At 43.2% G+C, this 27,964-nt stretch overlaps 1 protein-coding gene across 1 annotated transcript; it reads right to left on the reverse strand.

Annotated features, from left to right (window-relative positions):
• Positions 1-14,969: 14,969 nt before the first annotated feature.
• On the reverse strand, positions 14,970-26,390 carry LOC131288227 (mitogen-activated protein kinase kinase kinase 11-like). The gene is made up of 11 exons (XM_058317342.1): positions 25,488-26,390; positions 25,255-25,417; positions 25,015-25,181; positions 24,756-24,931; positions 24,342-24,362; positions 23,549-23,746; positions 23,325-23,466; positions 21,660-21,845; positions 16,553-17,117; positions 16,143-16,486; positions 14,970-16,072 (listed from the first exon to the last, which is right to left on the reverse strand). The coding sequence occupies exons 1-11, from the start codon at positions 26,164-26,166 to the stop codon at positions 14,970-14,972; spliced, it is 3,744 nt and encodes a 1,247-aa protein (XP_058173325.1). The 5' UTR covers positions 26,167-26,390.
• Between the last annotated feature and the right edge of the window lie 1,574 nt (positions 26,391-27,964).

The raw sequence follows: 27,964 nt of genomic DNA on the forward strand, positions 1-27,964 counted from the left end.
ATGCACTCGCACGAGGTACAAAAATTCATCGGAAACCCAACCGCTTCCAACCGTACGAAGGGATGTAAGCGGAAGGGAAAAAAGCGCGGGAAAGCATGAACCTAGGTTTTCGCATTCGATTATGAAAGACGCCGATGTTGACCCATCCGTCGATAGGGGGTGGAAAGGTCTGTAGGATCAATTGACCCTTTCCTCAATCAATCTTTTCGTGCGGAAAAACACCCACCCACAGCCGGTCGGAAAAATGACCTTTGGAAGCTGAACTTGTTTATTGAAAACCCGTTTTGATCGCCTTTAAAATCTTCATCACTTAGCTGATGTTTGATTGATTATATTTTGTCATCTATTACTTTCAATATTCTGTGTGAAACATGCTTGCGCATACACATTTGTATTTGTAAAACAACTGTTAGGAAAAGGGAAACCCCATTCGAACGCTCAAAACACACATATTTGGTTATCATTCACTTCACCCAAGTACGCACACACGCACACACCTCTCCTGGCAATGTCACTTGCCCCGGCAATGGTAGATGCTACCATTTTCCATTAAATAGGAAAAACCTCAACTCGAGCCAACATTATCATGAAATATGGAGTACCACAGCGTCAATTTGTATCAACAAATCAAATCGAAAAGGGTCACCAAATGGCCATCCGGGTGCGTGCCCACCGACGCATTAAGGTACCTCTTTCTATGCTCGTTTGGGCAGGAAAACTCAGTGGCATGCCTGTGACACTTTTCCACAAATTCATTTTACCTGCCTGAATGGATCGACGCAAGCGTGCCGTCATGAAATATTATTAACGGTGATAAACATTTGCAATTATTTTCCAATCCCATCAGAGTACGAACGTAGGCATGCTCACACACACACACCACACAAAACATATGGCAATTGATGCAAATACTAATAATAAACGCAACTGCACCGGAAGCGAACCTGTCCTGGTGTGAACTAAACTTTGCATATTAATTCATCCGTTCCGAAGGGTAATGAAGTCGAAATGGTGAAGTTGATCATCAAACGAATCGAGGATCCGTAATTTCGCGTGACACCATCATTAGAAAAGAGATCGCAAGTAAAGAGGTCTAGTAGGAATGCATGAGTGTTGCAGTAGAATTACCCTCTGCCGAGTATTGACTGCAGCAAAACCAAATATAAATTAGTAATTGAAATTATAAAGTCCTTTCAATTTTACTTAAGAGGCTAAACTAAGGAGATTAGAGCTATGAAGTTCAATTACCGAAAAAAGCATAATAAAATCATAAAAGATACTTGGATTCAAAGTATCAACGGTTGGTATAGCTACGATTGAAAAACAAATACTTTCATTAAGTGTTCAACTACTCTGTCATGACCAAATATTAAAATTGATAGAAACACGTCGTGAATAAGAGAATGAAAACATTAGCAATGTTAAATGTTAAATGAAAACATTAGCAACCAATACCAAATACCAACCATATGACTTTTTCATTTAAACTTCATTCAACTTATAAGGATAATCTGCGATTAGTTTTCATCTAAACCGCTGTTTAAACGTAGCGGGAATTCCCGGTGGTGGGAACGGGAAAAAGTAGCCCAGTTTCGACAGCAACTTCAATAAGGCAACTGCATCCGTTCGCGCCAAGTCGTAGTTTCGCATTTTTTAAACATAGCGGGAACGAAATCCGGTTTTTTCATATTCGATATGGAGTTTCCCGTCGTCCAGCGCGATTCCCGCTGGCTGGCGGGAATATTGGTGCGATTCCCGCTATGTCTAGCCGTCGCTTAAGGTTTATAACAGTAACAAAGCTTCATTTCGCAACGTTACTGCCGCATCCTTTTCATAATATTTAGCCTTAAACGGACGACTACTAAAAAAAGCCGTAAAACACTTATCCCCCGATAGCCCAGATTCCATAACCTTTCCCATCCCTTGCACACTGTAGACCGTTACGTTTGTTATTCGAAATGACATTATTTACAGTTTGGTTAAAACAATAACTTCTTGGGACGTCAGAGAAGAAATCCAAGGATTATGAAACTTGGACAAAGCAAAATGACCTCAGTGTGCATTCGTTGTCCACAATCTATTTAGGTGGAGCTTTGCAAATACAAACATAAATCTGCCGTTTTGCCTCAACAATCAAGCGCCACATGCGTCGTCAATCTGTCAAACCGTGACCGTGACCTTCTTGGCAACGCGTTGCCGTGACTGATAAAGATACATTAATTTTTGTCTCGGCTGCAGCTGTACGGGCGATAACGAAGCGAGTCCAGTTTGGTTTTATCGCCACCTTGCACAGCGGGTTTACGCCTTTTTGACGTTGCGATCATGTGGCGATCAGCGCCATCATCATCGACTGCCTTCGTTTGATTTTGGCCATTCTCCGTAGTGACGGGAGTAAGGCGAAATATTTTGTTTTTAGCTTTGCTTCAACGCCATTGCCAGTGGGCTCATCAAAGGGAAGGGGGATAAAAGCGAACCTCGCACGATGGTGAAAAAAATCCTCGTCTAGATTTATGTGCCCGATAAAGGACGCCAAAGCGCTGTCCAGAGCCCAAACCCATCACGAACCTGTTTCTCAAGTGTCATGTACAGCGAGTGGGTTCCATGGTTTCCAAGCCAAGACATTTCCAATCCACACGCCTCCCTACCATTGATGAATTTCGCCGCCAGATAGATCACCGACACTTACCGGCAGCATCGTAAACACCACGCGAGCGAAGAAGAAAGGCACAAGAAAAACGTTAAAATAACATGGATAAAACGAATCGTGCGATTTGGAGAAGATACTAAAAAACACAACATATTTTATAGAAAGTCTTGGGTTCGCAGATAGAACTCTCGGCTGACGGGGATGTCAACGGAAAGTGATGAACAAAAAAACGAAACGGAAATCCGCCAAATCACAACATAAGCTTCCATAGCAGCCAAGTTGAGCGGTGTACACGATGGGCGTTTTATAGTAAAGGAAGATATAAAGCAGCTTAAGCAAGGTGAAGATAAAATGATTTTTCCTGTACTTGTACGACTTTGCTAACATCCTTCAAGCAGACACAGTAGGTACGTTCCTTATCATCATGTTTTGCACGCTTTCTTTGAAAATTCGGCTGTGTCAAGTGTTTATGATGATTTTGTTAACGATTTTTCTGGTACTAAAATATCCAAATGTGGTCATTTATAAAGGTTTCTAGTAAGGGTGTCGTTTTGAAGAAGAACTCAATTTAAAGCATAAAACAAAGCCCAACAAAATTGAACAAAATAATTATATCTTGATTTGTAAACCTTAAACACGTTTTAAATGAAGTCTATAAATGTATGCACCTTTTGCTAGACTATTGAAGCGTAGAACACAATAAATCAATTTCCCTTCAGACCCATTACAGTGGAAGAACACTTCAGTCCTCGACTGCATTTGCAATGCACTTATCGATGGGACAAATCGGAAACGAATATTCAAAAAAAACGAACCAGTCCTTGACCACCATATACTCGATTTTCGTCGAAAGGTTCTCTAATCAATTCCTAGAGAAGTTCGGAAGGTTTTCCGTAACGATACTCGACGGAATAAGACCGTACACATGTCGGGCCACAGTTGCTATGCCAGCACCTTGGTAAAGTCAGTTTTTCACGCGAATACCCACGTTCTAGCCCAGATGGTCAGTGTTGGCTTGCTTCTTAATCTCCGCTTCACACTGTTCATGGTTCACACGAGCGTTTCGGTACACGGAAGCACGTGATAGGATCATGTTGCGCAGAGCAAGACCATACACTGCTTTGAACCAAAAAAATAAAACCCCAACCATCTATGGCAGTGCTGGCAACTTTGGTCACTCATAATTGGATTGCTTTTAGACACCTTCTACCCATGCGTAACTTCAGCGTTCGTTGAAACATACTGCCACCTTCGGGGAAAGGAACCGGATGCACTAAGGTCATGATCCAATAGTCATAAAACCAATTTTCTGCGTACGGATCTGTCTTCAGTCATCAGCGGCAATTTAGACGGGACTCTGTTTCATTAAAATGACGTTACAATCTTGCATGAGCTTGACATCTGCCTAATGAAACCAATAAGGTTGACTGAAAACCACTTAGAAACACTACGTAAGAGTTGATTAATCGAAGGAAAAGTTATTAAAAAAAAAGAAAGATTATTAGTTTAGTCCGACAAAGGTTTGAATTAAAAACGGCAGTCCAAAATGAAGTTCCAGTTCTTTTTTTTATTATCTCAAATATTTCAAACTTGCTAAACCACATGCTTGAGTAGTTTTAGTTTTTCCTGTTTTATTGAACCACTTTGACCAAAAACGGAAAGTTAATACCCTTAACATCGTGTCCTTGCTTGCAATGCCATTTAGTCTCGGTTTGAACATTTTTTTCTCCGAGTTTCTACTGGCTACTCTTAAATAACTCCCGAAACCAACTCACATTCCTGCAATTCATTCACTAACATTGTATTTCTTTCCGTAAAATAAATTTTCCCTTGCATGCACTCGTTTTTCCACGGCAATTCCAATCGAATACCATGCAAAATTGAGTCGATTAATATTCCAAATGAACATTCAACATCAGTTTCTATAAATGTATGTGTGTGTGTGTTTTATTTTTTTTCTATGAGATTCTTCTCAGATATTCTCAATCGACCATCGGGCACTTCAGATCCAGTGAGTACCGGAAGCGTCTGTTACTTTTAGAACGACTTGCAAAATCTGCTGCTGAAGCTGCAATAATTTTTACGTTGAGCAGTAGGTTTGAACGTTATTTTAAAAACACATTCTACTACAAAAAGGCTACAAAAAAGTTTTCTCTTCGTGGATTTCTGCCAATTCCGGACATGAACAGTCACTGGGTAAATTAAAACGTCCAGTGTAACGTACCGTATCGCGTGGCTGTAGCGTTTTTGTACGCCACGTTTCTCCACCACGTTACACTTTTTTCACCAGCTTTGTAAACTTTGACCCTTGACAAAAAGAGTGTTTCATCCGTTCCTTGTAGATCTTTCCTCTTTCATATGAAAGCCGTGGTTGGCCCATTCAACTTTAATTAGAGCCTCGGGAGCCAGCAGCCAAATTGGTCGATTGATTGGTTAAATTCGGAGAGGGTACATTTGCCTCCATTATCCAGCTTCCGGGGTTCAGGGTTGTTGGATCCATGCTCGTACTTTAACACGCATACTTGAGCTTACACGTACCAAAAAATCCATCTGCTAAGGTCACCTCATCCTCTCCAAGCCCCCACACAACCATCTATCGAACTTGTGGCTTTATTTTCTGCCCGGAAACTGTAGCACTAAAGAATATTCGAACCCTTTTTGACTGCATCGGTGCTGGGTAGATCCTTCAAAAGGGATTTTCCACTTCAGGCAATCCGTTGCAAAAATCGCTGACCCCAACTATGGCTAGGGAAGCGTCTTTCTGAAATTCGATTGGGATGTTCTTTTTTCGTCATTCCCACCAGAAGTACACTTGTGAGCGAACTCCCATCGAATGCAGTGCGGGAAAAGTCAGAAGCGATCAGGCGAACGAGAAACGATAATCGCATCGAATTACTACACTAAACGTGGAACATAAGCGTTATGGTAATGGTGAACGGGACAGTCTTTTTACTGTAAAATGCTGCAACATTCCACGGGACGACAAAGCGCAACGGTTACAATGCATTGAACACCAATCTGAAGGTTTAAAAGAATATCACAACATTTATTCTAGTAAGTTTGTTAAAGGAATAAATTTTAAAATTTGGTTCTATTTAGCAGGAACTTTTTAGTAATGTGATTTTAGTAAAGCTTTTGAGTAATGAAATGGATTTTCCAAAAAATCAGCTAGAAAATCAGAAAACTCATCAAAAGTGTAGACAATTACCTACGCTAAGATTTTTCTAACAGATATGAACACGGGGCTTCTAAATTACACCCTTCATCAACCAGAAGCATGGACGCAAAGCAAACATTATGCTGGGTCAATCCCACTCAAAAATTACCATCAACAATGCACATTTATCTTGTGAGGCGAACGAGGCAATCCCGCGCCCCAATATACGTTTGGGGTGGGGGAAATTAATCTATATCATTTGTTATCTTTTAATTCCGCTCGCTGGCATTCCTAGCATTCCCACGAGCGTTGCTGCGAGCCGAGGCTATACTTTTTCTCCGGCGGGACTAAGCGGAACATTATAAAATCGGACCCCGAGGCTGTTGGTTCGAGGGCGGTACATAAATATGAGCTCAACGCGTCACCGACCACATCGCCGAGGTTATGGAGGAAGCATAAACATCTGTCTTGTCCCATGCCCTTGTTGACCGTATGTACCAAAATAGTACTGCTACATAGATTTGCAAAATCAACAGAAACACGGAGAGTGTAGCGCCTAAAGTTAGATAGTTTTATAGAATAATGTATTCATAACACTTCTATCCTGACCTTGCGGCATCCGGAAGGCAAATCATCGTGCCAAGCACACAGCCAGGTCGTTAACGTCCAACCGCGTAATTAGGTGCGCACAGTTTGCTGCGAAAGTTAGAATCTAAAGTATTGCTCTTGAAACTAGCTACGTTGAATGCTACACGTGCTTTTCCAATTACCCCCGTATTGTCCGCATCGTTACATCCCCGCCCACAACCCACGAATCAATGTTTTCGGAAAGAGTTAATACCGTGTTTCGCCGTGGGGTGAGCAATGAGGGTAGATAAAGGGACGAATAATTGGTCCATCAGAGGCAGACCATCGGAGGACTTTGGTTTGGCGCCATCGTTGTTTGCCAGGTAGAAAACGCTGGCAATCATTTCAGCAACGCTAGTGTTCCGGTGAAAGTTACGGCGAGTCAATCAGCAACACCAAACACAGTGGGGCAACTTTCGTGGCGCTGGTAAATTTGTACGTGTCTTTCCGTGGTGACAAATTGTCGCCCAAAGTAATTACCATATGCAGCTACAACAGGAAGGTGTCGCATGTTAGCAACGGGTATCAAAGGCACACAAAACTAAGTCAGACCACTACTGCTTGTTAGTGAACTAAACTTTGTGCAAGTTATGTGCATAAAACATGGCAACTCTCAAATGAATGTAAAATGTCCATTGTTGAAGCATCAAATTGTTTTTTTTTGTATAAATTGTTTAACATTTTAGAAACATAATATTCGTTATGTCAACCTAATATATAATTACATATAACCTAATATATAATTGTATGTTAGCGACCCAGCCACACTCCAAACATGACATCGCATAGCAAAGGTGCGACATCAGCAGATCCCTGCTTGAACGTGGGAAAGAATGCCGAGTGTAATAAGCGGAGGAGTAGAAAGATAAGTTAGATGAATAACGAATCCACATAATTATATGTCATATGTATCTTTTTCAGTGAAAATCTAAATAAATTTAACACGCCAGTTGCAGGATCAAAAGGTTCCACTTAAGATCCTAACAGTTTACGAGACCATTCAAAACATCAAAAACAAATCGAATGTAATACAAACTATTTTACTTTTCAATGTACTCTAGATTTTAAAACTGTTATTTTTCAAACACAAATTACATTGTTTTGTTAGTAAATTATTTGATAGGTAGTAGCGAGAATATATAATAGTTGTTGTTTATGTATTCATGTAAATACTTTTTTAATGTATATTGGGTTTTTAGCATTTAATTTTTAATGGGTAATTGATATGTTCTTATTTTTGTGATATACTTATTTTAAAATTTTTACGGTATTTTCCTAACTTTACTGCTTTTGCTTGACTTTACTGCTTATTTTAACTACTTTCACTCTACATAACTCCAAGTTGAAGTGCACTTATGCCAAACCACAAGCGGGAAAACGGCGCATGCACGATTTATAATCTCACCAACTTTCCGACCCTTGTTTTCTGAACCGTCTCCAATTTTCTGGCTCGTAGAGCATTGGGGCAATTTTTTGCCATCATAAAGTGGGCTGCAATTTATTTATTATTCGTATCGGTTGCACCATGAATATCGAAAAGCTTGTTAAGATGTTGGGCTAGCCCATCTCTCGAAAACCACTCGATGGCAGAGGTATACAGTGTCGCCCTCCGGTTGACAACCGAAGCCCAAGTGGTATCGGTAAGAACCACCTATCAGCCAGCATTCGCGGCGAAGAAAATTCGAAGGCGTACGTGACAAATCGACGAGCATCCTTTTGGGGGAACGGGGAAATATGTTGCACTAGCGAACCATTCATCACGTAACAGGCGAATATAAAAGAAAACTCCTTGCAAAAAAGCAATCGCTTGAGCGGTTGGAGTAACAGTGGTAAGAGTAAGGTACATGCTCAACTCACGTTCCGACTGGAATACATGATGAGAAAACTTGTTATCAATCCCTGGCAGTACGCTGTCGTTTGGTGTTTTGAACATTTTTCTACTACGACGGTGTCTTCTGAATGAAGAATTGTATTAGTTGCAATCGAGTTTACCAAAACGTGTACATTTAAATCTATTACTAAATTCAATTAATTTATTTCAATATTCCCAACATATAATAAACCAAGCACCTAGCGAAAATATAAAAAGTGGCTCCAAACCTGTTTAAAAATCAACCAAATTTATTTTCAACCCCCAACGTAAGGACTGACCACTTCATTTAGCCACAGTTATCGACACTCGGCCTACGTTTTGAGAATCCGGAATCGACCTTATCCCAATAACGTGTAAATGCCAGTGGATGTTGTAGAAAGGGACGCCCTACCAGAGATGTCTAATGGGGAAGTTTTTTCAACACCTTTTAAGAAGAATTGAAGCCTTCCCTGTCTGCCTTTTGGTGCCGGTAAAAGCGTTCTCCCATTTGGGAAATGTGAAAGAAATTCCCATTTTCAATGTTTTTATTTCAAAATTAGAGACTTTTTTTATATAGGAACACCAAATAGGTAAACCTTCTTGAATTACGAAACCCATGCAACATGAATAGAAGGTTAGTGATAGATATACGGAATATGAAGCAAATCATAATCTATTTGCGAAGAACTTTTTTTTTTTTAATTTAAGTTATATCAAATTTACAGGAAATTTTATAAGCGAGAAATTACCTACGCTAAAAGCATCGACTAAGTCAACACCATTTTCCAAATGTATTGTTTCGCTCTCAATAAAATGTATCAGAACCAATTTCCACTCTGCTTTTCATTTCAAATTCAACAGAACAGAAAACACAAAAATGGAAGCTTCAATCAGCGATCTGGGCAAATGGAAGAAAAACAACGAGCGCTGCAGAGTTGCCAAAAAGCACGGTTCCGAATAGTATAACATAGTAGTGTATTGCAGATCTCAATGCAGAGATTTATCCCACATCAAAATCGCCTTCACCCCGACCTCAACAGAGTGACGTTTTCCACCCGGGAAAACATTTCCATTTTCAATGAAATGGCCTCCAGGCGCGAGTAAACGAGTCGAACAAGTCGAAACAAAATAACTAACGAAAGAAACAAAACAAGATAAAATAAATGTGCCAACAAAAGTCGTGAAAAGCAAACCGGAAACACAAACATACGGTCACATCAACCTCTCACATAACATACGCCAATCAAGTCGAATCACGGTACAAATTGATTTTCAATAGGACCACCTTTGGCAGGCAAACGCCAACGGAACGATACCCCGAATTGATTCCTTTTAGTTTCAGGGCCGACATGAACGTGGACCCACATCCGGACGCTTTCGGTGGTGGCGTAACAATGGCTACGTGCCGCGAATGAGGAATAGATATGATCCCGCCTCCCGTTTGTCCTGGGGCTGACAGGAAAAAAAAACTTTCCCAGGACCACGGCTGCGGCTTTTCACGAGACTCTGCCTTGGCCTCGGACGCAGCTCCAGTTGCGAGTTCTGATGAAAAACGGATACTTATTTGTCCGGCACCTCTCATGTTTTCCATACTTTATTTCACACCGAACGGACAAGTTTGCCGGATCGAATTCTTCGGTCAACTTTAGTAATATTCAAAAAATGCCCAAAACTTCGTTGATTATGCTGTAAACGAGCCTTTGCCGGCTTTTGCACGGCTTTTTGACGGTAACATTTTCATTTCGCTGCTCACTTGCTGTTTCGAAAATGGAAATTGATCCTGCACTTGGGGGCTGTTTTTACGTTATCGGGTTGACTCGGTTTTTGGCGGAAAAAAAATGCTGTTACTTTATTCCACGGAATTATGACTAAGAACCTAAAAAAGAAAAAAAAAACTGCGCGGATGGGAGGAGCCGATACTGATAAGTAGGAAATTCAATCTTTCTTTATTAATACCATAACCCAATTCAATCAACGGCCAAAGTTCGTTTGATTCACTTATTATAAATGCATGGACCGAATAAATCACGCCTCGCCAAGGACTTATTGGCCGGCTTTCCCGCGCGCAACGGAACCTGTTGATAAATGGGCCGAACGTTTGAATTGCTTTTCATTAGCTTTCCCCAATGGCAAATCCTCCGCCCGGCGCAAACCAACTGCCCCCGAGACGTTTTCGTTTGCCTTGTGAGGAAATCATTAATCGCTCTTTGGATATTCTGAGAACTTTCTTCCAATGTCTTATCATCAGAATCTGAGCTGTTGCTCAAGCAAATTTGAGCAATCCGCTTAATTGTTCCACGGATCAACTGCGTATCATTGATTTTTCGTCAGCGAAAAGTGTGACAAGAATACGGAATAATTTGTCTTTCACTTCATCAGCCCAGAAAGCTGTGGATTTTAACGATATTCCTTTCAGGTTTTCAGTGTAAAGCATTACGAGCCGTCGAAAAGATTTGATTTGTGTCTATAAATTCGAATCAAAACTTTTAAATACATTATGACGGAATAAACGAAAGATTAATTTCCTTCTGTTACTTAAACGATCCAATTTATATTACAATAAAAAAAATATTGTGGTTGTATGAGAAAATTGAGTTTTACAAAATGTATACGGATATAATATTGGCTTTTATTGTTTAAATTCTACTCACCTTCACTCAACTCAGCTATTTCACTGCTGTAAAATATTGCCACAATGACTTGAGCTTTCTTCGTGTTTTTTTAAATATTTGATCATATTCTCACATTCTACAAAGATAAACTAGTGATGAACAATTTTAAATCCTTTTGTTCGTACAATTTGTATCTGTTTAAAAAAATCTGCTAAAAATATTCACATCACCTTACTTTTGGCTTTTAACGAAAACGGATAAACGTCATCGGCGATTTTCGTCAAATTCACCGTTAACATTCAGCAGCACCTGCCCAAAATATGCTCAATTATTCAAGCATCAATAGAAACCAGTCCCGAAATTCGTCCCGGGCACCCTCATGCTGTCGAAGGTCGGTGAAACGCAAACGGAGTTGATTAATTCATTTACCCATGCTCGAAATGAAGTTGGCAAATTCATTTAACCGGACCATTCTGAACTAACTGGCCTCTTCGGGACCAGGAGACGTGGAGCCTGGTAGCCGGTTAACCGTCCCTCTGAGACGATTGGCCGCCATTGGCCGACCAGCATTGGGGACATTGGGGAGGTAAGTAAAATTTGATTAGCCAAAATCGAAACGGAGGCCAAACGATGCATAATTACTTTACCCGAAAGGTGAGGACGAAAACATGGCTTCAGTTTCACATTTAAATTCATGAGAAAACCAATCCCGACGGTTGTGGCCGGAAAAGTACCTTGGCACCTTAACCCTCTTCATTTAAATGGTTCAATCATTCGTGTGTAATGTATGAAGTGTTAGAGGCAGTAGGAAAATTATATTTGGTACACAATTTAAAGCCTTATGTTCTTAATAGAAATTAGAGAATTATCAAAACTAATCCTTTTTGTTTGTTACAATTAATGTCTGCGATATTCCAGAGTTATATTCACGATAAAAGACATATTTTAGCATATTAAAATATTACGATCCAACATAATGGTCAAAAGGATTAATGTAAATATTTCCTACGCGACTCATTTGGTTGACGCGCAGCCTAATTAAGTCGAAACATTCACACAAGCTCACACGCTCCAGTAAGTATGGTTGTAATGAGGAAGTTATTTGACGAGAGTATTAATAAACTTACCCTTATTCGTTATTTTTTTTCGAACCCCTTTTTTTTCGCCAAACCCATCGTCGAGCGACGCGTAATATGAACCCATCGGCAAAGATACACTTTTCGGTCGTCGGATCACTCTGAAGTTCGGTTCAGCCACGTTTTTTTCCTCGAATTTCTGTTTCCCAAACCTTTGCCTACTAACCAAACCCCGATGCATGGGACACCAAACGGTGGGTTGCTTTTGACACAAAAAAAAAGTCATCCGTGAGCTTCCAAACGTTCGAAACGGAACACAGCATCCGCGAGGACATCAAATGTGACCGTCGTCATAATTTCCGTCCGTTAATTAATTTTCCTCGTTTACACTTCATTAAAAACTGGAACCGCTTGCGACCAACTGTGTGGTTGCGCTGATGGCCACGCATGCAAATTCGTGATGTTGGACAAATAAAAACCGGTAAAAGTCAACCGCGGTTGGTACGCTCGGTTAAACATCGTGTGTCGCTTTGCGAAGTAAACAGTCGTCCATTGTTGAAACGATCAATCCAACCGACGGCCATAGTAGATGTTATCAGCGTATTTTAGTCGAACACTGTTTCGGAAGCCTTAAAATAAAATAATTTCATTTCTGTTGGTTCCATGTAGGTTAAACATTTTTAATTAAAAAAGCACACTCAAGATACGAAACTACAAATGAACGAACGCTCTACGATTACCGCCAATGAGACGGTAATTATGGAATTCGAGATCGGGGAAAAATGATAATTTATGAGGTAATTTGTTAGCGTTAATTGATCGCTTTATCTACTCGACTTTTCGCTGGTTGGCGGAAGACACTCGTCATTTGCACATCGATGGTTCGCACCATAAATTACGCTCCGAATTTGCATTTTTATTTGCAACCCATATCATCCATCGCTACCGAAAAATAAACAACATAAATAGAGGTTGATTGGCACAATGGCCTCTTTATTTGATACGTCATTTGATACAGTATCACCTGCATGAAAAGTCAATTGTAAATGCAAAGTTGTGTGCCATTAAAACGTTAAGTTAAAACAAGTTTTCTTTCGCTCTCGTATCCTTGCGATAAGGTAGTTAAAAATAAACCCGCTTGTTAATTAATATAAGGTCTATTTATTTTGCCTCCTTTATCTTCGTCCACGTCACATTCACTGGCCGTTTGAAGTGGGTGATAGATTTTCCAATTTTACTCAACACCACGCCGTTTGGAGGCGACTCCACTCGCCAATCGAGAGCACGTTAGGCAGATTAGTTTACAAACACAGCTTACAGATAGTGAGTAAATTGTGTAGATAAATACTGAAGTTTCTTTTCCAAAGCACTTTGTTATTGATTTACTCCTTTCTCGTTTCCTTTCCTTTGTATATAATATAGATTTGAGTTTACAATTCCTACGATTATTTACACGCAAAAAAAAAGACACGCACACACGAAACCCGTGGCCCACTCGAAGGGCAGCAGCGCACCGCTAGACTAGACTGTTATTTCTTTTTCCCCAGGGGATCCTAATTTCATTCTTTTGATGTGCTTCCTTTTGGTCATTCACGTAAATGCATCGTAAGTCGGCATCGCTTTTTTTTTGCACAGGCAGTTCTTGGCCATTGTTTTCTGTCTTTTATTGCTTGCGCTCGGTGTTTTGAAGAATTTTCACTCTTTTTACTAAACTGTGTTGTAACATATTTTATTTAGTGTTTTGTCTATAATGTTGTTTGCAATTCTTTGACAACAATTCCGTTATGAAAATTTGCGCACTATTCGTGCAAAGCCCCTAGCAGCAAACGTGTGATTCGCTATAGGTTTAAATTGTATTTGTTTTCCTTGGTGCTGATTTTTGCTTTTATTGTGTTTTGCTTGTAACTAGCCAAGAAGTGAAACAAACTGCAATGTTACATAAACGAAACCAGTTGGCAACTCCAGTGTAAGTTCAATGGGCAATAGCTCGGCTAATATGAGTTTAAGGTGTATTGTGAACTTCCCTATGCTTGTGGTGTTTAGATACTGTGCTTCAATAACGTGTGATTTTTGAGACAGGATTTGTTCAAATGATGGCATTATTTTGCCATAAACTTTTTTTTATACTGCTATATAAATTCCAGTTGACAAGCTTATGACCGATACACGTTCCGTATTCACGTCCAAATTCGAGTATTCACAAAGGGAATGTTTGTTTCCTTTTTAACTAGGCGTATAACGATACTATTTACGATACATATTTGTGCAAAGTATTAAAACCTCACTAGCTCCACTCATTTCATCTTAAACTACAAATAAAATATAGGATAAGAAAATAAATCAAAAATCAACTGCTCTTATTCTGATCTCTTTACTGTTGAGTCGTAAGATTGGAGGAAAAAGTTAATATTGGACAAACGATAAAATCCATCCAAACACACAAGCAAACCGATGGATTGCACACATCAAACCTTGGGCCAAATCTTGGGCCAAACAATGAGTTTACCATTTGTCTTTCATACGACGTGTTTGTTTTTGATTGGGGAAAGAAGAGAAAACTTATATCGTACAAATTATTATTGTTATCACAGCCAATTTCATGGGTAACCCTACAGTGAATGACGCTACGCATGGTTCCTTTTGTCGCTTCGCGGAAGTAGCGTTTCGAGGGAATGAAAGGTATCTATCAGATGCTCTGATCCGATTACAAAAGGACCGTCGGGCTTACGTTTACAAATGATTCTTGGAATGTTTAAATTGCTTCATTGGAATGTTGAAGGTTGGAATGAAAATTGCTGATAGTAAAATGCCCAAACGATTCGCGATATCGAACGTTTTCGAAAGCCGAAGGTCCTAAAAAACAACTTCCAACCGAATGCGCCGTTTGAAGTGGAATGCATTTTAGCTTTAGGAAAAGCTCAGCAACACCAGCGGGTAGAGGGGTTGCGATGGCTCGCCATCGCGCCACCCCCTAGACCATGTAGGTTTTCACGTACTGCTAGGACTGCCCCGTATCGCACGCGTTCGAACGGCGCGAGATCGAAGTCGAGGAGGTGCCGGAACCGGGCGTTGCCGTAAGCATGGTACTGCCGGACGACGAGCTGCGCCGGTCCTTGGAGTTAACGCACGAGGCCGCTGCCACGCCGGCCATCCCGGTCGGCCCCTGTAGCGGTGAGTCGACATCGAGTATAATCTCGGGCGTGAACCGTACCCGGCTTTGCGACGATATCGACGACGAGTTGTCCTTCGCGCTAAGGTAGGAACTGTCGTCGCTGGTAAGACTGTCGGGTGGCGTAGGATTCGTTGCATTCGGTGCGCTGTGCGTTCGGCCATAGCTTAACGAACTAGCACCTCCTCCATCGTTCGCCCCGACGTACTTACTATGCGCACCGGAAGCCACCAAAACTGCACCCTGCTGGACGTACTTCTTCAGGCTCGAGCGCAGCTTCGTTTGCGGTCTCGACAGTGCGCCTCCTTCACCGCCGTGCTCCAGGCCCAGCACCGTATACGGTCGCTCCGGTTCCTGTTCCATGCCAGTGATGAACTCACTGGACAGATGCGCACCCTGGCCACCGTGGGACGATGGATAATGTGCCTGCAGGCTCAACTGCCTCCGGAAAAAGTTCGGTACGTTCTCGTACTGATGCATACGGCTCGTCGCCTGGAAGCCCGGACCATCGAGTATTTTCGTGGTGCCCGAGGACTGTGGCCGACCGCTCGTGTCACCTCCACCGCCCGTGCCGGAAAGATAAAGATCCGCCAACTGATACGTCGTGTCGTCCAGCAGCCGCGATGTCGGCCCGATACCATCGTCCCCTTCCATGTGAAACCCTTGATTGATGTTGCTACCGGAGTGCATGGTTCCGGACGCGCTGGAGTGTGTTCTTCGATGCCCGGTAGCACTTATGCCCATCGCTGGAACACGCGTCACCGTCGACGTTCGACCACTGCTCCCTGGGCCGCTCGGGCCTTCGTAGGCGTAATCGTGGTATGACGCACTGTCGTAATGATGGTCCTCGTACACCGGCTCACCACCGTACGATTTGGTTTCCCGCTCGAACGCAAAGTTAATCTCCGGCCGGTAAGGGAAGTAGTGGGATCCTTTGGGTGGAAAATAAAGCAAGATGAGTTTTTCAGCGAGTCAAAACAGCCAAGAGTTAGTGTGTCATACCCAAGTAACTTCCCGTCGCCCTAGCACCCGTGTTAAATATAGGATTATGATGCGCGTATCCATCGTACTCGCCCGGAATGTAAAGGCCCGCTCTACACTCGCGCTCCTCCGGCAGATCGCCGTAGTCCATGAACGATGTAGCGCTCGACTTTCGCCTTGGCGATGGCGTTGGGGGTTGCGTACCCGCTCCGACACTAAAGGAAGAGCTTGGCCCCGACGGGGTGTAGTTCGAACCGAGGCCACTGGTCGTTGACATGGTCGACGGTAGGTAGTGTTGCGGCGAGTCCGTATACTTGAGCGCTCGCTCGTCCTGCCGGGGGCTTGTCGGTAGAGCGTGCATCTTTCTGTGAAATAAGACAAACGTGTTTACAGATTAAACGTCCGTGAGGTTCTTCAACCACCACACTTACCTTATCTGCTGTCGGCTTACCACCTCATGGTACGGGGTGGCACTATGCGCATACATTCGTTCATCCTGCACCTGCGCCGACTCTTCCTCGTACAACTCCTGACCCACCGTACCGTCCGCGGGGTGCGCAACTGGCAGCGAACTGAACGGCACCGGCTCTAGATGGTGCAGGGGCGGTTCCAACGGATGTAACGCCGGCAGCAGTTGCTGCTGCTGCTGGTGGTGGTAGGGACTGACGGGTTGGGAGTACCCGGTGCTCTCGTGCATCGGCCCGGGATGCAGCTTCGGATGCAGCGGACTAACGTTCGATACCCGCACATCGTACCCGGAGGCAACGCTCGCCAGCATCGAGGCCATATTGTACAGCACCAGCTCGATGATCGACGGTTTGGGCTTACGGTGGCCCTCGGAAGCGTACAGCGTCGGCATTGGGACCGTGCTCGGCAGCGTGCCGAAACGGTTCAGACTAGAGCACAGCGGTGTGGCACTGAGTGTCGACATGTCCGTACACGGTCCGGCACCCAAATTGGCCGCCGTGGCGTACCACGCTTCGTCGGTATCGTAATCTGAATCAAAATGGTACGGTTTTTACAAACAAACGTTATTACACTTCACAGCAACTTTGAGCTGACGATCGCAAGAGTGGTTTTTTTTAATCTCTTGAGCAGCAACGATCACTTTTCATTAAGGAAACCACAGTGTAAACTAATCAAGCACGCTCTAGAAAGACTCACTACCAAATAGGCAGGCAGATACACAAATCAATTGAATCAACCAACAGCATTGCAAACACAAAATGTCGTACGTTACAAAATACAAACCACCAGCACCGCCGCCAAAGCTCATTTCTTTCAGAAGCGGAACAATTTTGATTCCTTTGATCTTTCCAATGAACCGAACGATTTAGTTGCAAGTGACACAGAGGAAGCAGTTTAAAATTTATGCTTAAACTAATAGGACCGAATTAGCGTTCAAATATTATGTACTGAATAGGCAAAATTATGTAACATTCCTTTAACCGCTACCACATTTACTAAAGCAGGCTAAAATAAAGCAGTACGAGTAAACTGTAAATAAAACTTTAACATGTAAACTGCATAACTAAAACGGTGGTAGCTGTTCACTCTCGCACCAGCTTACAACAAATCGAAAATAACGAAAGTAGCAACGACAAAATACAACGCAACGACAAAAACAAAATAGGAAATACAAAAGGTCGTACGAAAGAAAGCTAACATTTTCTAAAACGCATCAGCATCAGCAAGTAACAGAATAAAAACAGAAGAGAAACGTAAAACGTTTGGTTGCATCCAGAGTACAGTTTTGTTTTATTTTCAAAATAATAATAATAATATTCATAATTACAATCGTAGTTAAACAGAAAACATAATTAAAACATAAACACATGGTGCAGCTTAATTGTCGAAAAATTAAAATTTATAATATCGATAAGTCTACGGGGCATTAAGATACAAACATAATCCTTTAAAATACAACATACTTGCAGCAAACCTACAATTTCATTGTAGAACTGAAGGGGTATGAACAAATGAACTCACAATATCAAACATTTATCTCCCTAGCGGCAATGGGTTTGGGTGTACTTATGAGAATAAGTGAGTGGCTTGAAAGGTGTCTTTATGATAAGGGGTGATATGCTGCATGTTCCTGCACTGTTTTTTTTTTATACTAATCCTTCGTAACTTTGCTCAACAAAAAATGTCCACAACCATAGCAAGGATGGGGGAATTCGTACTAAATTTGATTCTCTTGATCTTCGACTTACACTTGTTCTATGAATACGCAACGATGGAACCAGGGGGAAAATGTAAATGTTATCCACCTGTGTACGTGCTTTAAAACACGCGGTATTTCATAGAGTATTTGTAGCATTTGATTTTGTCGCTGATGAGTTTTTGTTTATGAGTTTAAGTTTTTGTTTGACTAAATTTAGAGGCTTAAAACCGGGCATGTACGCGCGACCGTTACCGGAAGGACCATCAAGGGGGAAAAGCTCTGTTACTAAGCGATATAACCACAAGTTCCTCCTACCCACTATATATTTTGTTTTATTGAAAAGCTGTTCCTCCACAAATACCGGACTATGGTTAATTTGATTATTGACAGTTAAAACACTTAAAATTACTTTTGTCTCTAACTTCTCTACCAATATCAAGCTTGCTTGTGGGGTTTTCCATTTCACCGCTGGATGCAATTTATCATTGACCCATTGACCCCAGCACGGTAGAAAATTATTTTCCTTGCCTTAAACCAACTTTAGTGTTTTTCTTTTCGTTAAAAAAAGGGAATGGATGTTTGTATGTTTTTTTTTTTGTTTCTTGCATTTTTCATTTACTTTTTGTGAATGACTTGGGACAACTTTACACTCTAACGTCCGGATACACGCATAGTTGTAATGGCTTCGTATCAGTTTGCATCCGATCACATCATTTTGGTGTGCTGCCAACGCTGCCTCCTGACATGCACCACAGACTACTGGATGTAAACAAATATCAAATGGAAAGTAAAAAAAATTTCACAGGGCGCGTTTCTGTTCGTACGTAAATTCCATCAAAAAAAGAAAAAGACTGATCAAACAGCGCGGCCAGATACGGAGGAACTAGTGCAAACGCGCCGGCCGTAAAGCGTTGCGACACCGTGAATTGTGCGGACGTCAAAGTGTTAAGAAAAGTGTGTCAAAGAGTCATTCTTGTTAAAGCTTACAAATGGGATAGCCATCAAAAAGAAGTATGAACGGCATATAAGACATTTCTACAGACATTGGAGTAATCTCCAGAATACATCCAGTGTAAAAAGATTCATGACAATTTAAAAAAAATACCGTTAAACAAGATATAACCACGTGAAACCAAAAACAAAACAATATTGTACAGGGTGCGTCGTGACCAATTATTGCAATAAATTTGAACAAATTGTTTTCCATCTTTGCGTCACAATGGTCAGATAAATTTGACAACACGGGAATGGTTATCATGTTAGGTGTCAGAAAAAAATAACTATGAATTATTAAACGTAACAATGTTGAAACAAGAGAGCAACAGACCAGAGCAAGAATGCAGGATTTTGTTATATCGGGAAATATGTCAAAAAAAGTCAGTTTGGCCGATTTTCGAATGCATTGGACAAGCTTACTGTATAACTGAGTGGATAACGACTAGTTTTTGGTGTTAAAGTGGCGGCGAATCAGTTTTTGGCTTGCCCTCTTCATAAAAAAACGTGCAAACTGTTCAATATCCTATATCCTTTATGTTTCAATATTCGCTGCAAAATACGGTGTAAAATGGCGGTGGCCAACCGATTGCTCTTTTAGGTCATCTTTGTTACGAGTAGTTATCGCTGGTTATTCTGTTATGATACCTAACATAAACAAATTTATCTGAATATTGATACGCAAAGATGAGAAATATATTATTTTTTTAAATCGACGGCAAAAATTCGTCACGCACCCCATATAGAAAGGCCCCCGAAGATAAAATTAGGTTCAGGCAGTATTCATTGCAGTCATTTTATGGCCTTGACCACCAGTCAGGTCAGATACATTGTAAATCAGTTGTTCCCAGTTCGAATCCCGGTTGAAGACATGTGTGACTCTCAATATCACACAGGCACACACACGCACACACACAGTCACACATACGAACCCATAAACACACATGATCCTTTTAACGAGGCCAATTCCTATTGGCGTTGCAAACAAATATGTGCAAACTCCACCAACTCGATAGCTCGATTCCAATAAAACTGGAAGAAAAACACGGTCCCCGAATGCTCCGGACCGACTCAGGACGAAGGATCGAAGCGACTTTTCTCGTTGCTTTGCACGATCAGGAAATGGTTGGTGCGCCGAATCATGCCGTACGGGGACTCGTTTTCGATTCCGCCCCCCTCACCATCGATCAGCAGCAGCGTGTCCTGGTCCCTCGACGTGCCACTGTTGGCCATCGTCGGTCGCTTCAGATAAATACTGTTCTTGTGCTGGACGAGCCGGCGGGTTTTGCTGATCGCATTCCCACCGGCAGCCGCCGCTGCCGCCGCACTGGCCTTGTCACGCTTGAACCAGAACAAGCGCGTCAGCTTAAACTTATCCTTCGTCCGGTCGAGCAGCTTATGGCGGATGCTATCGTACGGCCGGTCGACACCGTTAGACGACGCACCGGACCCATCTACCCGTCGTTGCTCGCCGTCGGACAGCCGCAACCCGCCACCGTCCGCCGTCGCCTGCTGAGACGGGCGTAGCAGGGGAATGTGGCCAAAAATGGGCTCGTAGTCCGAGCAGCGCACGTCCACGTCGGCCCGGAACGTAACGACCGAGCTCTTGCGGGACGTGGACACCAAACTACCCTGCGCCCCGCCGGACGATTCGTCGTCGCGCGAGGACGAACCTTCGCCGCCTTCACTTAGCTCCAGATTGCCGAACGATTCCTGCAGCTGACCCGCACTGCGCGACTCGCTAGTACTGACCGTGCTGCTGCGGCTATCGTTGACGCTGGCACCATCCCCACCAGCTCCGCCGTGGGAATCGTTCGAACCGCCGACTATGAAACACTCACGCTTGAACTTCGACCGGTTCCAGTCGAACGCGTGGAGCGAGTAAGGCGACTCCTCGCTGTCCACCCCGGCAGGGAGATTGTCAGTCGAGCGCGACCAGGACATCCGGTAGTAGCTCGTGTCCTCGAACTCCTGCTCCTCGTCGCGCGAAAAGATATTATCCAAACTCTTCTGCATCGTGCGATAGAACACGCGATCGTACTCCGCCTCGTCCGACGCCGGGCGTTCATTGTTAGTGCCCTGCCCTACCCCGCCGATGCCACCCCTGGTAACGCACTGACTGCCCTCGGTGTGATGATGGGGATGATGAGGATTACTAGTTGGAAAATGATTACTTCTATTGCTACTACAGACACCGTTGTTGCTATCGACAGTACGGGGTACGGTGGTGTGGTAGTGTTGGAAAGTATTATTATTACGATTACGATTAATATTGCTATTATGGATATCATTACAAGTAGAAGTAGTAGTAGTAGAAGTAGTACTGCTATAGTTACGGTTCGCTTCGATGGCGTGCAGACCATCGTCGTGACTTTTACCTAGGATTTCGTGCCGCGACGAGCTGGCGGACATCGCCATCGCACGGGACTTGTCCAGATTGGGGGCACTCTTGCTGAACTGTTGCTGCGGTCGAACGCTCGGTCGCATCGTAGGCAAGTGACTCCTTTCCCGCTGGTGCAGCGTCGACGGTCCCCAGGTCTTACCCTTGATACCATCGGCCGGAACTGCTTGGGGGGCGGGTGAGGTGAGACCGACGGTGGGCAGCATCATCGTATCGCATCGTATCGCCACGATGTTACAGGCAGTCACAGGGCATGTTCAAACGTTATTCAAATGAGATTTCATTCGGTACGATTCGATATCGGTTCGCTTGGCGCTGATGGCCGTAGTGTGGATGGGGACGAGCGGCCAAGCGAACTTCACACTTGTTAGCTGGTGCGTTAGTAAGAATCGCTCACTCGTGGAGCGTCCGCGAAAGAGTTAATGGGGGGGAAATCTTTGCATGGAAATGTTAGCTAAGCAGCTTAAGGAAGCATCGTTGCAGAACTCTCAAAAACCTTGCCGCAAAGTTGATGCCCAAATTTCCTAACATTGCCATATTCGATCTAAATTATTTTACCTCCTGTTTATGATCACAATTTAAACGATACTACCGCATAAAAAGCCACAGAAGGCCTTACCTCATATTTGATGATGAATGTTTCACTCGGGCAGAGAAAATTTATTACAATCCATTGAAGGCCTTAAGCTCCTCATAATGACTTTACCAACAATATTAAATATCACAGTTTGATTTACCAAACGGTCAAACAAATCCAGTCGGTACAACAACAATGAACAAAAAAATACCCGTACTCTGAGATAACAGAATGTAACTACAGCTGCACTATTAAGTTTAAAAAAACTGTGGCTAAGGCAAACGAAATTAAATTTGATAAAAGAGCGAAAAATGATAAAAACAACAAATTTAAAAAAAAACCAAACTGATCGCTACTAATCACGCACGCACGCCATCGGTCATGCATTATAAAATCTTGGAGCGTTTTATGCAAAACCGCACTGGTATCCCGGGGGGGGGGGAGGTACAAGTCAACATTGTATTTTCACGCTTATCAAAATTGTCAAACCTAAAACAAAGGCAAACCTCAAACAAACAAAAACATCTACTCTATGACGAAAGCGCGTCGTGAGTTGAAGAGAAGAAAAAGTGATGTTATATAACGCTAACTTCAGGAAATGAAAGTAAAAAAAAAGTGTATAGTTAAACGGAACGATCTAACTAACTGACCAAAAACCCTGTGTGGGGGGTCGGTAGTATTTTGTTTTTAACGAACGGAAAGGCTGTGTCAACATTTGCCACCCGTTTGGAGTACGAGGAAAACGAGTTTGAGAGAACGAAAGCAATGCAGCATAAAGATAGGAGTGAGTTAAACGGAGGAAAAGAAAATGTAAATGTTTCGCTGCTTCAATTGATGCTGGGCTCGACGATTTCTAACGACGTCAATTTGCTCCTTCATACATAATCTCAAATATGGTTTATTTCAATTCGGGCAATGAAAACAGATGCAAATGGAAATTTTGATAACAAACAATAACGGCCGAACCAAGCACACAATCAAGCAGCAAAAAATGGGGAAACGAAGATGAACCGTGGGTGTGTGTTAGATAAGGAAAGTGGCATATCTCCCTATCTGTCTACTTACACACTAGAAGCCGTGTAGCGGGGGACCCGGGTGGAGAGTCGAACCGTTGACGGCTCTCGTCGCGGACCGGCGTGTGCTGTATCGTTATGGTATGGCGAAAGTCCAATGGCAGCGAAATTTGTCCAGGCGCTTTTTTAATCAGCTACAAACAGAAGGAGGGACAAAAAGAAAGCGTTAAGTTACGGTTCGTTGGCTTAATAGGGGAAAGAAAACCCCAACTCTACCTTTATTCTGCTCTTGCTGAACTTTCCCTTGCGCTTCTTCGGTGTAGGAGTATTTTGATTGATCAGGATCGTCAGTTCCCGCCCGAGCAGCTCGATTTCGCGGGCATGCAGCTCCTGTTCGCGTTTGGCCAGATCTTCCTCACGGTATCGTTGCGCTTGCTGTACGCGCGTCACCTCCTCCTCCCGGCTGCGTAGTTCCTGTCGAGAGTACAACGATGCGAATGGAATGTTTGACAATGTGTATATTTTTAGCCGGCCGCACGCGCGCCGCTTCCTCTTCGAACGGGCATACTTCAAACAAAGAAAATTCAAAAAGGGCAAACTGTTTGGCTACGTAAATGCGTAAATGCAAACTAAGAAATACACACAAACGAATGCGATAAACTTACTCGAATTAGCTCATACTCCCTTTTTTACTGTTAATGTCACACAATTATACGGCTGGACGGCAAAAATAAATCACTACTTATGACGTGGGGAAAGGCAATGTTCATGTTGTCGATACACACTCTGACTCATCTGATCCACAAGCAACGCGTACAAAAACGAAACCAATCGGAGAACTCCATGAAAACCGAGGTTACTTTTGACGAGTTCTAACTATAAAACACTCTGGCACATACCACACACCGGATGCCGGATAAAGATCGATATTAAAATCAAGGGAGGCCATGTGGGCCAAAACCAAACGAAAACAAAGCGTAACTGAAAATCGACATTAGTTGTGTACTAGGATTGTAAGAAGAAAACGAACCAAAAAGAAAAACGATGCGATTTCCGCAAAACGTCTTACCTCCTCGAAAGATTTAAATGCCTAAGCGGAAAGGAAGGCGGCAGAATGGAAGATAATGTTTTAAGTCGAACGATAACACAGTTTGGTTTTAGGTTGAAATCAAACGTTGCAAAACAACCAGTAACGTATAACGAGGGAGAAGAACGTTTGGAAAAGATAAACATTAGGATATCAATAACTAGTTCAAACACGAGCAAGAACTGAAAGTGTACAGAAACTGCCTTGTACGCGATACTACTTATCAGTACAATCGAAAAAGTGAGAAAAGGTAAGATAAAACATAAATCACTATTCGCCGAAGGTGCAACGTAAGCAAACGGTTCTGATTTGTAGTAGTAAGATTTTTGGTATTCGTTTATCAAAGATCGAATTTAGTTTAGTTTGGGCAAAGGGACGTAGTTTAAGCTATCTTACCTTCTCTTTTTTACGCAGCTCTTGTAACACCTCGGCAATTTCCTTCTTCCAGCCGTCCTGCATGGTGTGGAATGATTCGTGCGGCGTCTGAGCAAACCCGGACCGCGCGATTATGTCGAGATCCTTTTCTATCTCCCTGAACGAAGGCCTCCGGTGTGGATCGATCTCCCAGCATGCTAATCAACCGGCAAAACGGAGGAAAACCACGATTAAAATAATGTTATAGGGCATTGTAAAACAACGACAAAGAAATACGTACACTTCATCAGCTTTCCCCACGATTCTGGGCAGGTTTTTGGAATAGGTAAGCGAAGCGAATTGACAGCCACACCGTACGCCACGGATAGCGAATCGAAACCTTTGTACGGTACTTCCCCGGTGAGCAATTCCCACAGCAAAACGCCATAACTCCAGACATCGGATGCTCTGCGAGATTTGGGGAATTAACACAGTTAGCTGCTTATCCAACACGTTTATCACCCATACCACCGGTACTTACTTGGAGTAGGTCCCTGATTTGATCACTTCCGGTGGCATCCAGGCGAAGGTTCCGGCAGCGGACATTCGAGTAGTGCGGTAAGCTTCTCGGGCCAGCCCGAAATCGGTTATTTTGAGTGTTTTATTGAGCAGATTGCCTTGTTGAACCGATTCGCTAATTAGAACTGGAAAGAAAGAAAATTGATAAAAGTAGTAAACACACACTTTCTCCTGGGGAATCGGGGATGAACCTACTGTTCGAACTCTTTAAATCGCGATGGAGCACGGAGATGGGAGCTTCGCAGTGCAGATACTTCATGCCGCGGGCTATTTGGATGGCCCAGTCCACCAGCACGTCGGGTGGGATCTTTCTACCGGCCAGCAGCTTGTTCAGCGAACCCCCGCGCGCGTACTCCATCACCAGGCAGAGCATTTGCGGATCCAGACAGACGCCCTTGAGCGCCACGATGTTCGGGTGCTTCAGCGACCAGAACAGCTTCGCCTCCTGCAGGACGCTCTCGCGGACCACCTCGAAATCGTCATCCTGCCGTGTCGCCTTGACCGCAACCTCCTCACTGTTCAGAAAGGCACGATGGACCTTGCTAAAGCCCCCCACCCCGATCACCTCCAGCAGCTTGAGCTCGCGGTACTGTATCTCGTCCGGCTGCTCCTTCAGCACCGCCGGGTCTTCGTTCGTGACGAAGTTCGACGGAAAGATGCCCACCCGGTCACCGATCTTGCCCGTCCACCAGCCCTCGTCACCGGAGATGCTGCTGTCGGTGGACAGTACGTACACGATTTGGCCCACCCGAAGCGACAGTTCGTCGTCGCCCCGCGCCTGATAGTCATAGCGTGCCGTCCACAGGGGCGACATCGTAGCACAGTCCTGCTGCTCGCGCTGGCTGCTCGACTCAATACCGGACCGTACCAGCATTCTTTCGGTCAATGCACATACTTCGTCGCGACCGTAACAAAAACAACAGATTTTACATCGATAGCGCACCGCCGGCCGACACTGGTTTCGCTCAACCAATGTTACCACCACCGCGCCCTTTGTGCTATTAACGAAACTGCACGAGCACTGGTCGCTTTTACCATTCAAAAAGGGTAAAAATACTCATTTTATCGCAGCAAAAATGCAACACTCACAATTTTCATGTTTTTAGAAACTGTGTTTGACAGCTGGGTTGCCAGGCAAACTTCTTTGTCAATCACTTGAACACAGGGTTGTAGCCGTTGTGCAAAATGATGAATTGTATCTGTTGTGATTTACTCAGACTAGGATTTCGGACAAGATACAATAAAGTAGCTCGATTTTTCTAAAGAATTAAACCAAGAAAATCTTAAACTGACCTAAAAGTGTAGTATTCGCTAATATTTTCAATTTAGACAGAATTTAGCAATTTTGAATGATTTCGTTGCGTTCAATCTGGCAGCACGGTATGCTTCTAGCAACTTCATGTTGTTGACCAAGATCGGTGCACAAAACAGGTCATGCCATTGCTGTTTTCTGTAGCACGAATGTTTTGACAGCTCACCTTGGCTTAGACATTAGAAATTATGTTCAAACCACAGCGTTGTATCCGGTTTCGTTGGGAATGTTTGAATGAAGAATGAACATTTGCTTTCACTTTTCATTTTAGTAAGAATTAATGCATGTATCCACTGTTATGCTAGCTAATAAAAAAAGGAAAATGTTGTCTAACTGTCAAACAAATCCCACCTCTCTCATAAACCGACCTTGGGAGGAGCTACTGTAGAGTATTGATCCTGCGCTGAGCTTTCGGGCACAGCATCCTTGGAGGTGATGAGTTTTCTCGTTTTTCCATCGTGCTGCAGAAAGGAGCGTTTCGGGTAGATCTCGCCCAATCCTCGGTGGCAGTAAATAGTTAGGCAAGAGTTTTGCGTTCTCCGCGTATAATCAAACATCTAAACACCACATCAATTTGGTAAACGTGCAAAAATTAAAGTTACCACAAACCGTACCCGAATCGTGAAAGTCCCCCTCTATTGCGGAAAAATCTCGTCAAACATCCCGGGAAATCCGCACCCCTTAGTCGTCAAATCGCAGCATCGGTGGTAGTGGTTTTCATCCATCGAATGAACGGATATGTGGAATAGTGAAAGTGAATAGAAAACGGCAATGATTTGAAGCGGGGAATGATATTTAATCTAAATAGCGATACAGCACGAATCCGCTCTGCCCAGGAAAATTTAGTGTAAACCCATCATCTTGAAGTGACGAATGTCGGGGGGGGATGAAAATCAAAATGCTATGGTGGAAGTGTGATTAGGTGTCGCCCATTTTCATTCGTGCAGTGTATGCGGTTGAAGGCCAAAATTTAATTTATCATAAATTATTTCCCCCATATCCTTGATTGCCACCAACCCAGTGCCAATCCACTATCAATCACAGAAAATTGTTCTACTCCCGTTTGTAGGTAATTGCGTGAGAGTGCGTGAGTGTGCGTGTTCGGGTGCCCTGAAAATGAAATAGTGGGTTGAAGCTGAGCAAAAAAAAAGTGTGTAATTCCTTGCCATACCAGCGATATGATTTGCTGATTTGGATCACGACTCCAAACCCCCTCGTTGGCAAATGTTCGAATGTGTTCTTGAGGGTCGCGTTTTACATCCATGTGAGAAAATCGATAACGCACTCCAACCCAGGAGCTGATACGAAGGCACATGCAAAATCTGTAAATAAGGATGCAGCAAAGGACGACCACGCCAGC

This window comes from Anopheles ziemanni, chromosome 3 (assembly GCF_943734765.1).
Source record: "Anopheles ziemanni chromosome 3, idAnoZiCoDA_A2_x.2, whole genome shotgun sequence".
Lineage (NCBI taxonomy): Eukaryota > Metazoa > Arthropoda > Insecta > Diptera > Culicidae > Anopheles > Anopheles ziemanni.

Bases quoted from the DNA above. Each gene is read 5' to 3' on its own strand.
- LOC131288227 (XM_058317342.1), bottom strand. From the start codon at position 26,166: ATGCTGGTACGGTCCGGTATTGAGTCGAGCAGCCAGCGCGAGCAGCAG. The intron at 23,747-24,341 runs GTAAGACGTTTT...TACTCTCGACAG, and splicing joins CATTTAAATCTTTCGAGGAG to GAACTACGCAGCCGGGAGGA. The intron at 17,118-21,659 runs GTAAAAGTCACG...ATTTTGATTCAG, and splicing joins GTCGCGGCACGAAATCCTAG to ATTACGATACCGACGAAGCG.